This window comes from Carlito syrichta, unplaced genomic scaffold, assembly GCF_000164805.1.
Source record: "Carlito syrichta isolate Samal-C Ts95f unplaced genomic scaffold, Tarsius_syrichta-2.0.1 Scaffold308846, whole genome shotgun sequence".
Classification (NCBI taxonomy): domain Eukaryota; kingdom Metazoa; phylum Chordata; class Mammalia; order Primates; family Tarsiidae; genus Carlito; species Carlito syrichta.
In genome coordinates, this window is record NW_007252942.1 from 544,657 (window position 1) to 561,600 (window position 16,944).

At 35.1% G+C, this 16,944-nt stretch overlaps 1 protein-coding gene across 1 annotated transcript in view; it reads left to right on the top strand.

The window, feature by feature from the left end:
• The window catches only part of TAF4B (TATA-box binding protein associated factor 4b), a 150,420-nt gene that overhangs the window by 107,542 nt on the left and 25,934 nt on the right, over positions 1-16,944 (top strand). Inside the window, exon 15 of the mRNA XM_008066117.2 lies at positions 6,138-6,242. Within this exon, the coding sequence (XP_008064308.2) occupies positions 6,138-6,242 (105 nt within the window). The remainder of the gene's footprint in view (positions 1-6,137; positions 6,243-16,944) is intronic.

Here is a 16,944-nt window from a genome sequence, read left to right on the forward strand (position 1 = left end):
ACAACTCTGTGCATAAGTTCAGCAACTTAGATTAAATGACCAATATCTTGAAAGGCACAAAGTATCAAAACTTAGCCAAGATGAAATAGGTAACTTCAATAGTTCTATAAAAATTAAATAAATTGAATTTATAGTTAAAACCTTCCAATAAAGATATCTTCGGGCATAGGTTATTTTACTTAGTAAATGCTACCAAACATTTACAGACGACTTAACGTCACGTCTATACAGTCTCTTTCAGAAAATAGAAGGGATAGAAACACTTGCAGTTTATTTTATAAGACTAGCATTACCCTGATAATTAAACCCAGAAAGATCTTACAAAACAAGAAACTACACACCAATATCTTTTATGAACATAGATGTAAGCATCCTTAACAACATTTTAGCAAATCAAATCTAGCAATATATAAAAAGAAAAATACACCATGACCATGTGGGTTTTACTCCAGAAATGAAAAGCAGCTTTAATATTTGAAAATTAGTCAATATAATCTATTATATTAAATTAGTCTAAGGAAGAAATCCCATGTGATTATATCAATTAATGCAGAAATATATTTGACAATTTAAAATCTATTAATAATTTTTAAAAAAACTTTTTAATGAGACAGGGTCTTGCTCTGTCACCTAAGATAGAGTTCAGTGGCATAGTCATGGTTCACTGCATCCCTGAACTCCTAATCTCAAGCAGTTCTGCCACCTCAACCTACTGGTATTACAGACATACACCATCACACACCTAGAGCATTTTTTAAAAAAAATTTTGTACAGACTCGTCTTGAACTCCTGAGCTCAAACAGTACTTCTGCCTCAGCCTCTCAAAGTGCTGGGATCACAAACATGAGCTTGGCCTAAAAATTCTTAAGAAAAATTCTTAAGAATCTAAGAATAGAAGAGACTTTCTCAATCTGATAAAGGACAACTTTAAAAACCCTGTTGCTAATGTCATTAGCAATGGTAAAAGACCGGATTATTTCTTCCAAAGATTATTTCTTCCAAAGATTAGGTAAAAGATGTCTGCTTTTACCACTACTCAACATTATACTGTAAGTCTTTATGAGTACACTAAGGCAAGAAAGGCAAATAGATTGGAGATAGAAAAATAAAATACCTTATCCTTTCATTTTCTTAAATGTGTCTCCTACAGAGCAAAAGTTATGCATTTTGATGATGTTCAGTTTGTCATTTCTTTTTCTTTTATGGATATGCTTTAGGTATCATATCTAAAAACTCTTTGCTGGATCCCAAGTCACAAGGATTTTCTCTGATTTTTTTTTTTGATAAATTTATATAGTTTGACATTTACATTTGAGTTAATGTTTGCACGAGGTGTGAGGTTTAGGTCCAGATAGATTTTTGTTGCACAAGGATACTCAGTTGCTTCAACAGCATTTGTTGAAAAGACTGTGCTGGACACTGAAGTGGTAAGCACAGATTTTAATCAGCTCTATGCTAGTGCAATAGGAAAAACATCCAGCGTGAATGAACCCAAACTTCGCTTTATTTGTACAGAGGTTCTGGGCATTTTAAAGGGAGAAAGAGGAAGTATGGAGAGAGGTGAGCAGGAGCTCAGTAGAGTCAGAAATGAAAAAAGTAGGGAGAGGAGGTTTGTCTGTTTAAAACCTGCCTGGCTTTGTTAACTGATGCTTATTGAAGTTAAGCTCCTTCCTTTCCACAGAGGACGGGAGTCGGGCGTTTTATCTTCATGTGTTGGCTGAAATAGTAAATTCTTCCTACAGCCTTAAGTTTTCTCAGATAGGCCCTATAAGGGGGGATTAGGATCATCTAGGGCTGTGACATTGAGGTGTTAGAACCTGTGTGACATTGAGGTGTTAGAACCTGTGTTGTTTTATTTTATTTTATTTTGGGGGGGTTAGGTTTTGGTTGGTTTATTTGTTTGCTTGTTTGCTTGCTTGCTTGTTTTTTGAGTTGGAATCTCACTGTTGCCCATACTGGAGTACAGTGGCACGTTCATAGCCACTGTAGCCGCAACCTTCTGGGCTCAGGTGATTCTTCCACCTCAGCCTTCCAAGTATCTGGAACTACAGGCATGCATCACCACACCTGACTAATTTTTCTTGATTGGTTGTAGTGATGAGGTCTCATCAAGTTACTCAGGCTGGTGTCGAACTCCTGGGCTCAGGCAGTCTTCTCATCTCGGCCTCCCAAAGTGTTGGGATTACAGTTGTGAGCCACTGCACCTGGTCTTTTTCGTTTTCTTTCTTTCTTTCTTTCTTTCTTTTTTTTTTTTAAGTCTTTTTAGGCCAAAGTTGAAGCCTAGTTGAGAAGAGGGCTTAGAAGTTTGGTCAAAAAGAGAAATTTTGTCATTTCTCATTGTTTTCCAACCTGGCCAAAAATCAGTTGGCCATATTTATATTTCTAGATTATCTGTTTTGTTTCATTAATCTATGTGTCTATCCTTTTACCAATATTACATTACTGTGAGCTTATAGGAAGCCCTAAAATCGGGTATGTGATATTTCCAGTTCTGTTCTTTTTTTTCTCAAATTTGTTTTAGTTATTCTAATTAGTTCACCTTTCCATATAAGCTTTAGAATCAACTTATCCATATGTACAAAAAATTTTTATTGGAGTTGTGTTAAATCTGTAGATCAATTTGGAGAGATTCCAAATTTTTATTATGTTGAATCTTATAATCCATGAACATAGTATGTCTCTCCACTTATGTTTTATTTCTTTCATAAGCATTTTGTGATTTATAGTTTATAAATACCTATATGTATTAGATTTATATCTTAGTATATAATTTTGGGGAGCAATATTACACATGGCATTTTAAAAATTTAAGTTTCCAATTGTACTTTAATGGTATTTAGAAAGATGATTGTGTGTGTTAACCTTGCATCATGCAGTATTGCTAAGTTCACTTATTAGTCTTGGGAGGATTTGTGTTTTTTAATAGATAACTTGGGGGTTTCTGCATGGATAATCATGCATTTGCAATCCTGTTTCTACGGGCAAGTCTCTAACTCATTGACTGATGGTTTTTATTGAACTCAGTTTATGTATTGTAGTCTTTATCCCCAGTATATGCCAAATCTGCATTATGCCCATATTTTCTCCTGTTCTCATTAAAAGTGCCTATTTTTCTGTTTTGTGCTGGCCAAAATAATTCTTTTATTAGAAAGTTTGCTACAAACCAGGCCAAGCAAAATTATGATGAGTTTCCATTCTTGTTAGATTTTTGTGAAATTTTCTAAAACTTTGTGTGTGAAACTTTAGAAAGCCAAAGTATAATTTTCAGAGTGGGAGAAAATGTTTTACTACTTGATGGGTAATGTGAAGACGGGTTAATTAAAAAACCTTTTGTTTTGTGTGACTTTCTTGCAGATGCCATTTTTCTACAAGAAAGGACTTCAAAATATAACTTCTTGATAGATTTGTGCTGTGGGTAAATTAACTAAAATCATTATTTTGTCACCTAGAAGTTCTAGATTGTGGTAGCATCAGACTCTAAAACTATATGTTTTAATTAAAAAGACTAGTGATAACAAAAGATATCTATAACTTATGAAAATACTTTTTAAACAATTTATTTATTAAGTAAGCACACAGTTTAAAAGAAGAATTTCTGTCCTGTAACTTGTAGAGTAAATGGAAAATGGTTCTTGGTTCACTTTGTTTAATTAATTGTTGTCTTAGTTCATTTGAACTGCTATAACAAAATATTTTAGACTGGGTAGCTTATGGAACAATAGAATTTTATTTCTCGTGGTTAGGGAGGCTGAGAAGTCCAAGTCAAGGTGTCAGCAAATTCAATGTCTGGTTACAGCCGTTCCTTTCTGTGTTCTCACTATAGTGGAGGGGGCAAGGGGTTCCACTAATCTCATACATGAGGGATTCACCCTCATGACTTAGTTACCTCAGAGGCCCCATCTAATACTATCACCTTGGATGTTAGGATTTCAATAATAGGAATTTGGAGGGATACAGATTTTCAGAGCATAGCAATTGTTTTCTGCTTTCCTAAATATTCAGTTATTTATAGTTGATTAATTGTTTTTCCTCTAATATTAACCCTTTGCACTCAGATGTCCTCTGTCAGGGGACATAAAGAGATTGCTGGTGACTATACAGGACAAACTTATACAAGTGAAAAATTTTTTTAAATGTGTGTTTCCTTGAAGTTTTCCATTCAAAAACAATGAAAAACCTATGTCCCATTTGAAATTTGTCAAGCTTCCAATCTATTGGTTAAGAGGTAGTTTTCATGAATCACTAGTATGTCCTTCTACATTGTCTTCGAACAACAGACTGGACAATAAATTGCATATTACTAATGTGGGAGGAAGAAAACGAGACTGCATTGTCTGCTCGAATAGAAAAACACCATGTCAAAGACATCCAACAAATTACTATTACACAGCATGTAACAATGAACGTGCAATGCATGTCAGTGACTGTTTCACGTTAGAAAAATATAAGATATAAAATTTTGATTTTTTTGTCATAAGTAAGTTCCTCCATGTCAAATTCCATTATAAGCCAAATATTATCACAATAAAATAATTGGTTCCAATGCTATACCATTTAATATGAAGTGATTTGTTTTTTACTATTTTGTTAAAAACTGCAGTCAAGGCCAGGCTTCATGGCTCAGTCTGTACTCCCAGCACTTTGTGAGGCTGAGGCTAGTGGATTGCCTGAGCCCACAGGTTCGAGACCAGTCCGGGCAACTTGGTGAGACCTTGTCTCTACACTTAAGTCAAAAATTAGCCGGGGCGCAGTAGTGCACGCCTGCAGTTCCGGCTACTTGGAAGGCTGAGGTGAAAGGATCGCCAGAGCCCAGTGGGTTGACCCTGGGGTGGCTGTGAGCCAAACTCAAAAAAAAAAAATGTGGTCAAGTTGCTAGCAGGTTATCCACAAGATGTCACTGAGTGCAAAGGGTTAAGATAATCTGAAGTGAGGTTTCTTTAAGACTGACCATTTCACCACAATTTTTATCCTACTCTTTTTTTAAACATGTTTTTAAAAATTTGGTTAGTACTCTTTTGAAAGAATATTTTCAGTATATGTATAGGGTTTCTCAACAGGTTACTTTAAATTGACTGTCTTGATCTTGGTTGAAATATGAAGTTATTTACCAGCCCCAGGTTCTTTCCTTTTCCTCTCCATGTTAGTAAGATTTTGGTGGGAACTGAACATTATTCCTCTTCTGGAAAAGCTGCTGGACCTTCGTAGTGGTGTTTCATCTTGACCTTCACCTTTTTTTTAGCAGCATACCTAATTTGACACTTAGCTGCCTTAATGAAGTAATATTATTTCTGACTTTTAATAGGGTATCATTCATGTATACCCCTATGTATAGTTTTGCCCACATATGAAAAAATTGTACCTTCTCAATTTGGACATTCTGGAGAAAATATGATGAAAGCTATGCAACAAAATCAGCACTAAATCACTTTCAGTTTTTGCCATGAAGGTAAATATAGAGTAAATCTAGGACTTTATTTGCAAATGAGAAAGTGTGTGCTGCAAAAGTTCGTAATGAGAACACTTGGATCCAAGTACTGTTTCTACATTTTGTAACTTGTGTTACTTTTGTGAACTTGTCCTAACCTTTTAGAACTTCGGTATCTCCATTAGTAAAAAAGGAGATGGCATGTGTAATTTCCGTGTTATAGAATTAATATATCCTTCTATATGGTTGTTAGAGTTACCAAAGTGCTTTGTAAATCATATAGCAGAGTAGAACGGTATCCTATGATGTAAAAACCTGTCTTTATTTAAAGTACTTATCTTTTTATCTGAAAAGATTGATTGTAGTTTGACCAATATTTCTCCAACTTACTCTTCAAATTATTTTTCAGACTTTTTTTTTAAACCTGTGCTTAAATTGGAGGTGTATAACACTTTAGATGAACTTCTTTTCTTCTTTTTCTATTTTGTACTTCTCCTTTACCTAAGTTCAGCCTCTTCCATATTGAGGTTAAGGACTAAAGAGTTTGTTGGAGTAAAGGAATCAGGAGATGTACCCAGGGCCACTATGGGAATTTAATTTTATTGTATACCATAACTTTATTTGGTGAAGAATACAGAAATAACTTAGTGATCAAATTCCTTCTTCCTCTGAGCATGACTGTGTATAAACATTGTTTTTTTCCATCTTCTAGTTACAGCAGTTGGAGCTTGCACAGATACAGCATAGAGATGCTAATCTCACAGCTCTTGCAGCTATTGGACCAAGGAAGAAAAGACCACTGGAATCTGGGAATGAGGTATTGAAATAATGTTTATGAATTTGCTTTTAACGTCAAGAAAGCAAGCTAAAAATAAGCAAAGACTTGAAAATAGTTTACCCTGCTCTGCATGCTGTCACTGCCAAACTCTTCTTAAAACTCTTCTTTGCTAGTTTTGTAGTCTTAATTTTCATCATGCTTTTATGATGTGTAGCACCTTGAACTTATTACTCATTTCTTATTTCATACTACGTAGTATTTATTTCATACTTATTATTTCCCCTATCTCCAGTTATACTGAGTCTCTCATTTCAGTTTTTTATTTTTATATATACTTTCTAGCAGTTTTACATAATTCCTATCCCCTATTTTTCTAAATCTGGCTAATCTTTTAAGATTGAATCTGCCTTCTTCTTCAGTGAATCCTGGCTATTCATGCCCACATCAGTGTCTTCTGAGCACATAATGTGTTTAAATGGCATTAATTGTTCCTTGTATGAATACCTTTTCTTCTGCTATAAAACTATTGAGCAAGGACTATGTATTCCCTCATGGAATGATGCATATATATGCTCAGTAAATCTTATAGTTTTATCAACACCAAGAAAGAATCTTTCTTGCATCTTCAGAGTAAGTATCCAAGATCATATTGGACTTTAGGATTGATCATCAGGGCTGAGATACAGTTATGGTAAGACCAGAATGGAATCAACAGTCAAAGAGCTATAGCTCATCTATTCTACTGTAGAATTTAAATGTACTTTGAGACAAGCTCCTCACCAATATTGATCCTGAATACTGGCAGTTTCTAAATGAGTGCACATCACCTTATTAGATGAGAGATTGGAAAATTCTAATTTTTTTCATTTTAAGTGTAATGAATATAATATGTTTTCCCTCCCCTGCCCAACCAGATGTAACTGCTGTTAGGTTTTTCACATGGTCTCAGAACTTTGTTAGGAACATGAGAACATAATGTGGTGTGCCTTCACAAATCAATGTGTATGATTTTATTTTTTACTTACATATGGTCAAGTTGTACCAATTGTTCTGCCCTTGACATTTTTTCCTTTTTCATAATCTACCTCATACAATTTACTTCCACACTTTTTTTTTAAAGTCAGAGTCTTCCCGGTTTCACCCAGGCTGGAGTGCAGTGGCACGCTTACAGCCACCACAACCTCAACCTGTTGGGCTTAGGCGATCCTTCTGCCTCAGCCTTCCAAGTAGCTGGAACTACAGGTATGCACCACCATGCCCAGATAATTTTTTTGATTTATCGTGGCGATGAGGTCTTGCCAAGTTGGCTAGACAGGTCTCAAACCCCTGGTCTCAGGCAGTCGTGTAACCTCTGCCTCCCAAAGTGCTGGGATTATAGGCATGAGCCACCATGCCCAGCCAACTTCTAAGGTTTTTAAAGGTATATGACATTACTATTACTATATTTCGATACTCCATAACTTATTTGATCAGTCCTCTAATGGACATTTAGCTTATTTCCAGATTGTCGCTTTTATTGCATCAGAGACCATCCTTGTACTTACATTGTTGTCTCCCTGTACAATGTACCTGTAAGTGAAATTCCTAGAAATGAAATTCCTGGGTTAAAGAGTATGAACATTATGAAAAACTCTATGAGAAAAAACACATGTACAAAGGTAGAGAGGACAGTATAATGAACCCCTGTGTACTCACCATCCTGTTCCAATGACTATCAATTTATATCTAATCTCATTTCATTTATCTGTACCAAGTTTCTTAGGTAAATTGTTCACCCTCAGATTATTTTTAAATAATTTCGGGCTCAATATTATTCTATTCATGAGTATTCTGTGTTGCTTTTAATTTTTAAATTATCTTTTGAATAAATTTATCAGTTTTTGTATTCATTAGTACCTATCTCCCCACATTCCCTTTAATACTGGGAATTATCTTTGCCATCTTATGACTGAAAATGCTATTTTGAATAGAATGTATAAGTTATAAGTAAATTGAGAGTTTTTTATGTGTTTGTTGGCACTTTCAGTTTTCCTTTTCCCGCTGAGTTATACTTTTTTATTGATTAAGGAATTGTAACACTCTTCCTGTCCTACCCCAATCCCCCCTCCCTGCCCCCGTTTATTTTATTTTTCAGATTGTCTAGGCTTTATTCATCTGAAAATTTTCATTTTTTCTTTAAAAAAAAAAAAGTCTCTCATATTTGTCTCCTGTACTTAGTCTATATTTCAAGAGCCCTTTCTTACCGCCCTTCCTACCTCCCCTCCCTGCCTGTTGAAGTCTCTCTGTCACCCAGACTGGAGTGCAGTGGCATGATCATAGCTACCACTGCCTCAACCTGCTGGGCTCAGGTGATCCTTCTTCCTCAGCTTTCCAAGTAGCTGGAAGTACAGGAGCACACCACCATGCCTGACTAATTTTTTAATTTATTGTAGAGACAAGGTCTTGCCAGGTTGCCCAAGCTGGTCTCCAACCCCCGGGCTCAGGCAGTCCTCTCACCTCCACCTCCCTAAGTGCTAAGATTATAGACGTGAGCCATCATGCCAGGCCAAAAGCCCTTTCTTAAATTAGAGTTATATGTTAGTACTTTTATCGTTTCAGTTTTTAAGTATAATTCTTGGCTTCATCCAGAATTTGAGTAAGAGTTGAAATGTGGATTTAGGGTTATTCTTTCTGTTCTCCCACATTCTCCGCAGGTTAGCAAATTGTCTCAACATTGTTTACTCAATAATTCTTTCCCCACTAGTTGATTTTCCACCTTTGTCACATGCAATTTTGTATCAAAAATATAAATTCCTGTTTATATTTGAGTCTGTGTGCTCTGAAACAATGTTATTTAATAGACCTTTCTGTGATTTTGAATATATTTTTCAATGATTTCCTGAATAGCTATATTTGTCTGTTGAGCTCTTGAAAGGTGACTAGTATAACAAAGAATGACTTTTTAATTTTTTTTAAGTTATCGTATATTTTAATACCTTATGCTGCTAGTGGCTGCTATATCGGACAGTGTTGTAGGACTATTCTACAGATATATATCTATAGCTATGTATTAGTACCGAATCTTTTTTAAACAGTCTTAGCCATTTTTAAGTATATAGTTAAATAGTGTTAAGTACATTCACCTTGCTGAAAAAGATCTCCAGAACGTTTTCATCTTGTAAACTAAAACTCTGTACCATTAAACAGTCCTTCATTTCTCCCTCCCCTAGCCCCTGGTGACCACCATTCCACTTTCTGTCTCTTGAATTTGGCTACTTAGATTCCTCATATAGGTGGAATTATATAGTATTTTTCCTACATATTTGGCTCAGCATGAAGTCCTCAAGGTTCCAAATCTTAATATATTTAAAAATATGGTAAAACTAGGCCAGAATAGAAGTTTTTGTTTCTACTTTTCTTGCACAGAACAATCGACTGCCCTTATTTTTGATTCATTAGTATATAAATGTGTGTAAATATTTTATTAAAATTGGGGCATGGTATTTCATCATTAGGCATATTCCTATAAATGTGCCTTGTTAGCATACTTTTTCTTTTGTGGCAAGAATAGTGATTTGTAATTTTTACATGAATTATTATTCATCCACATAATTATTATTTATATAATCCAACATAATTATTATTATAACTCCTTTGAGAAGAATTATGGGGATTTCTAAGTTTCTGACCTATTTTTCTATTATAGTAGCATTATATAACAAATTCTGCTAAATGTTTGCTTTGTGGAGAATCATTGTAGCACATGGGATAAGTACATATGCTTTTGACTTAAATAAATCTGGATTCTTGACTCTTAAACTTTTAAACCATGGGCAAGTTTTTAAAACCTCATACCTCTATTATCCCCATCTGTAAAATGGGTACAACACCTGTCTTGTAAGTTCTTAAGGATTGGTTTTATGTGAAGTACTTAATTAATTCCTGGTCTCAAGTAAGTAAATACTTAATAAATTGTCATCTGTGTCATCATAGTAGTAATGCTGTTATTTCAACTTTTTTTTTTTTTTTTGAGTTGGAGTCTCACTTCGTCGCCCAGACTGGAGTGCAGTGGCCGCTCCCAGCCACCGCAGCCTCACCTGCTGGGCTCCGGCGATCCTTCCACCTCAGCCTTCTGAGTAGCCGGAATTACAGGCATACGCTACCACGCCCGGCTGATTTTTTTATTTATTGTAGAGATGAGGTCTTGCTGCCCAGGCGGGTCTCGAACCTGCGGGCTCAGGCAATCCACTCACCTCAGCCTCCCAAAGGCACGGGATTACTGGTTGAGCCACTGAGCCCGGCTTATTTCAACTTTTGACAGTGTTTTATAAGTAGCATTAATAGCCCATAGTGGATTTGAAATGTTAACCACTCATCTCTCTAAAGCTTTGCTTCTTATTCTCATTTGAATTTTTCACAAATTTTAGACATATTAAATATTTCCTAACTTAAAATAATCAGAACTTTTCAAGTGTTTTTTATTCATTGTATATTTGAATCTGAGAAAGTCCATAGGTTATGGACGATATCCTGAATGAGCTGTTTGTGTTCAAAACAGTGATAAAATCAATTTATATGACTTATGCTATCAATGTTTAAATACAAATTATTTAAGTTTTGGTTTCAAAACAGATTCTTTTCTTACTTGAGTATAAATATATTGAATTGACTATTCACTTGGTGTTTCTTTAATTTTGAGAAGCAAGGCATATGTATTTTCCTCTGTATTTTCTGGACTTTAAGCTTAGATAATTATCAGACTTTTAAGTAGAGTTGGTCCTTTGTATCCCTGAGTTTCATTCACATCTGTGAATTTAACCAATTCTAGATCAAAAATATATTTTTTTAAATCCTCTCAAAAAGATAATGAAAATAATATAAGTATTTAACAAAATAATATAAGTATTTAACAAATACAGTATAACGACTGTTTACATAGTAAAAAATACAGCATATTAACTATTTACATTGTATTAGGTATTATAAGTAATCTAGGGATGATTCAAACTGTAAGAGAGGATATGTAAATTGCTGTATGCAAATACTAAGTCATTTTCTATCAGGGACTTGAGCATCCTCAGGTTTGAGTTTCCATGTGCTAGTACTGTTCCCCTGCAGATGCCAAGGATGACTGTAATGCCAGTTTGAATGAAAATATCTATTTCTTTGATGAGCTGGTGACATTTCAGTATAATTCTTATTTTGAAATTAACTGAAGACAGCTTTCTTTTTTGCTGATTTTTATTCATGGTGTTTTAACTTTAATGATATTTTATTTTCATATCAGGAAATAGAAGAGGACCTTATTATATGCTCTTTCAGGGTTTAGGTCCACTGCTCATGTATTGGCCCCTCCAGTAACTGGAATTGCATTTAGGATTATTAAAAACCCTTTATTCACCTGTTTTATTTCCTCTCAAACAACACAAAGATGATGTATGAAACCATTTTTATTTTTAATGTACTGTACTTTGGAAATGGAGTCTTTCCTTTTTGTTTCTTTATAGATGGGAATTTGTAATCTTAACATATTTGATTTATATTTCTTAGAATTAGTATATAATCCCAGAGGAAAGTTGGTTGGGTCTGGTAATACAGTTTTTTTCTACTACTATTTCAATTTGGAAGATTTCATAGAATCTTCAGACATGTATCCTTTCATATTTGTTTCTGTAATAAAACTAAGCAAAACTTTATTTTTAAAAACAATGTTTCTACTTGCACAATTTGTATACCATCCTGGCCTTTGGAAATTTACACTTGATATTCTCAGAAGTCTTGGTAAAGTTCAATGGCATCAGCTACTGTTTCCTTGCAGCAGTTACCAATATCATTTGAACCAAATAGTTAAAATTGACTACTTGATAGTATTTTGAATGTGTCCTTTTTTACTGCTGTGGTTTGACATTACAGATATGAAGTTAGTTTTTAAATTAATGTAGACAGTACAGTTTTTGATGCAGTAAATATAAAACCCACTTTAAGATTTAGAGTTATTTGGGCTGGGCATGGTGGCTCATGCCTGTAACTCCAGGGTTTGGGAGGCCAAGGCAGGAGAATAGATTGAACCTAGGAGTTCAAGACCAGCCTGAGCAATACAGAAAGACCTCATTTCTATTACAATAAAAAATAAAGATAAGAATTTAGAGTATGTGCATGTGTGTATAGTGTGTGTATATTATCCCCATCGTGTATTTGGGGCCTTTTGGAATTTTAAAACATTACTTCCCTTGTTAATTCAGGATTCTTATAGAGTCTGTCTTTTTCCCCTTTAGCTGTACTTTCAAATAGTTTGCATGACTTGTTAGTGATCCGACATGAATATCAGTGTTTATTTTGTTAAATATGAAGATAGGTTTTGTGATAACTTTATATAGTAACATGTCTAAAAAATCACATCACTATACAAAATTGGTTCTTGGAGCTAAGAAAGTACAAATTATGGAATATCAGCATACGGTTTTACTTTGAGTGCTTTTTCACTAATATAAATAAATGAAAACTCCCAAGAATATTTGTCAGTTGGTTGGAAAATGCTGATATTTCTGTAAAAATTAAATGGTTTACAGTACCACATTAGCTACATGGTGCTTATAGTATTGATGTACTCAGTACATTTTACTTAAAATAGTTTATTTGCTAACCTAAATGAAGAAATTATAATGTATATTAGTATATGCTCATTCTCTCTAGAAGCAGGTTAAAGTGCTACTCTGTGTAATTCTATTCTTGAATCAAGATAAAGAAATAAATGATGATGCTCCTAAGGAAACAAATGTTTTAAGAGTTTCCTTCATATTTGCATTGTTAATATTTTCCCCATATCTGGGTGCCATAAAACACAAATAAAATAGTTAAACTCTGTTAAACACCTGGTCCTCTGAAGGGCAAAGTATGTAATTAGAGCTTGGTGTACAATTTTAAAAATTACTTAGAAATCAAAGGTCTTAAAGAAATAAACTTATTTTAAGAAAAGTCAGAAGTTGTCCACAAATCTGTGCTGAAGTAGTATAAAAGTAATAAAATGCATTGTATTTTGAAAAAAAGTTTTCTTTAGCTTTGTCACTTGAGCTTTGATAGAGTTTGAGATAACTGAGAAAGATAATTCACATTAATTTGGCAAATTTGTATTGCATGCCTTCTATTTTGAAAATTTTAATTTTTATGAGAAAGTAAAATATTTGTAGTCTCTTTACTAGTCAGAAATCACCCAAGCATTACACTGGTTTGAGTGTATCCTAGAAAAAATTTACCGGACTTATGGTGGCACAGGCATCCTCTCCCTTTTGCTCATGATTCAGTATTATAACCTTGGTGTCTTAGCATGTTGTAGACACTGAGCAAAAGAATTGCTCAACAGAGTTCCAGAGCAACTCTGGCTTTATGAAGAAATCTGTGTGATAGGTAGCCATTCTCCCCCTTCATGCTAATTGTTATAGCAGTATTCCCTCTCTTCTCCCATTATTTCTGCACTTTGGTGGTATGCTCTTTCTGAGAAGTGAAAGATAGAATAGGTAGTTCAGTGCTAGGTGGTGATGTGCCTAGTTTTAAAGCACAGAAAGCATTCAGCAGCAGTTTCCTGCTCACAGCCAAATAGGAAGTCTGAGAAAGCTAGCTGGGAGTGACCTGAAAAGAGTGATGGTATAGAGAGGGTTCTGTCTAAGAACAGTCAACTCCAGTGGTTGGTGTGTGTGTCTGTACCAGATTAAGAAGAAAAGTCATGAGGCAGAGCAAGATGGAATTCATTTCTTTGTCATCTTCAGAGAACACGGTGTTAGGGACGTGTAGACTTAATTATTTTCTCCAGTACTGCCTGTCCATGAATCATTTTAGCATGTAGTACGATAGGGCTTCAAAGCACTAGACTTTGGTAGTCTTCTGAAGCCCAGAGTGCCACACACATTTATTTGATTATGTCGGACAGAAAATATTATTTTGTTCTTATTTCTTGATTTTCCTCTATTCCCACCCACCTTATAAAAGGATAGTTACATAGAATTATTAAAACCAGAGCTCTTTGGAATGTAACATTTAGATTAGATTTCAGAAAAAACTTTCTGACAGTGTTTAAACTAGCATGAGTTTACCTTAGTATGTAATCTCTAAGGTCCTTTCCAGGGCCAGCATTCTTAAGTCTTTAAGTTTTCTGAAATGAAGAGGAATTGCCCAAGAAGAGTAACAAAAGAAGGTAGGTTGCACAGTCAATAAATTATTATTGATTTTGGGGTGAAGGAAAGGGATCTTTTTTTTTTTTTTTTTTTTTTGAGTTGGAGTCTCTTTTAAGATAGTGCTACTTAAAGCAAAGGATGTAGGCAGCCTTTTTATTTGAGAAAGAGAGTGTTTATGATAGTGTTTAAAATTTGCAGATAATGGAGAAGAGTATTTAAAACAGCTCTTACATTTCTTGGGTATTCTTTCTGAAAATATCCATGCATACATTAGGTAAAGCCATATGAACTTGTCATTTTTATAAATGAAAAATCATTAACTATTGGCAGTTTCTTATAGCTCAACCTAATACAATTATATGTATGCCTTAAAAATATATATGTAATATTTACAGTTTATGTTTATCAAGCAGTTAGAGTTTATTATATTCACTAGTCCTTACAACTTCTATGTGATCTCATTGTTGTTTCCAAATGAAAAAACTCAGGTATAGAGATGATTACCTACTTACCCAAAGTTCCATAATTAGTAAGTAGAGGAGCCCAGGTACATATACAAAGAATTTGATGTTTGTCTGCAGGCTCTTAACTACTATAATGGAATCATCCTAAAAGTGAACTGTTTTACAAGTTGTAGAGCAATATATGTTGGGCATTGTATTAGGGAAAACAAAACCCATAGGATATATTTGGAAAACTCAAAGACTTGAAATCTGTTAAGGGGCTATATGTACACATATGTGGGGATTTAAAAAATCAGTATGGAGGCTGAGAATCTCATGATATGCTTTCTGCAACCTGGAGACCCAGGAAAGTTGGTGGTGTAATTCAGTCTCAGTATCAAGTCTTGAGAAACAGGAGAGCCCATGGTGTGTGTAACTCTTGAGAACAGGGGCATGCAGGAATAGAAGTGGGGTGTTACTGTAAGTACTGAAATAAATCCTGGAGCTCTGATGTTCAAAGGCATGTCCCAGCTCCAGAAGAGAACAAATTTGCCCTTCCTTCACCTTTTATGTATGTGTATATATACATATATTTTTTTATTTTAAAGATGTGGGGTACACTTCAGGATTCGATAGATAAGTGGTCATCATACAGAAAAAGTTTGGGCCTCCTTTTGATCCCCACTTCGCCTGGTTTTAGATCAGGTACCCTTATTGATGTTATGCACCCCCCTTCACCTTTTTGTTCTATCTAGGCCCCCAGGAGATTGTACCATACCTGCTAATGTTAATGATAGTTGAGCTTCTTTATTCAGAATACTGATTCAAATGCTAATCTCTTCCCAAAACAAACATACTCAGAAACAGTGTTTTACCAGCTATCTGGATATTCCTTAGCCCAGTCAAGTTGACCCATAACATTAACCAGGCTAGAATGCAGGGGCACACTCTCAGCCACTGCAGCCTCGACCTGCTGGGCTCAGGTGATCCTTCTGCTTCAGCTTTCCAAGGAGCTAGAACTACAGGTATGCGCCACCACACCTAGCTAATTCTTCTTGATTTATTGTAAAGACGAGGTCTTGCCAAGTTGCCTAGGCTGGTCTCAAACCCCTGGTCTCAGGCAGTCCTCTCACCTCTGCTTCCCAAAGTGCTGGAATTACAGGTGTGAGCCACCACATCCAGCAAAATATTTAAGTCTTAAAATCATTTAAGGATAATTTTTTCAAAGCTTAGAAATGTGAATATTCTGAAATAGAAAACTAGGTTGAATGCTTATGGATATTTGAGTGATCTTAAGTACATGTTATTTTCTTTGCCATATTTACTAGTTTTCATCATTTGAGGATATGGGTAGATTATCATTGAAAGCCTGAAATTACTTTGGAAAACCCAAAGGCTTGAAATCTGTTAGAGGGCAGATTTCTGGTTGCCATTGCAGGTAATTCTTCATTCTGAAAAGGTGCATAAGTAATTGCATTGACATGAAGGGACCAGCTTTAATCTTCATTTCCTTGTGGGGCACAGTTAGCTATTCTTTACCTCCATTCTCTTACACTAGGCTACAGGGGACCATAATTTTCTGAAGTTTTTATCATTATCTGTTACAACTGACTTGTTACACAGATTTATTGTCATCTCATGCTTTTTATATTTTACAGATTCAGCAGAACTTAAAGCATGTTACTTATAACTTTATTATTTTTAAAACTTTATTTTTTGTACATAGTGTCTCACTGTGTTTCCCAGGCTGGTTTTAAACTCCTGGCCTCAAGCAATCCTCCCACCTTGGCCTCCCAAAGTACTAGGATTACAGATGTGAGCCACTGTGCTGGTCTACGTTATTACTTTAAATAAAGAAGGAGCTCTTTTTATTTTAAGATTCATTTTACATTCTTGTTAGTTGGTGCTGCAGGTAAAGCAATTATTTGCACAAAGAGAAGGTTAGAAAAAGTGTATTTGCTCTCCAGGGGTGGAGAGGGGCCCGACACTAAGAAAAGTGCGACCCTGAGTACTTGAAGCTGGGAATTTATTTATTTATTTATTTATTTATTTATTTTTGAGTTGGAGTCTCACTCTGTCGCCCAGACTGGAGTGCAGTGGCCGCTCCTGGCCACCGCAGCCTCGACCTGCTGGGCTCTGGCAATCCTTCCA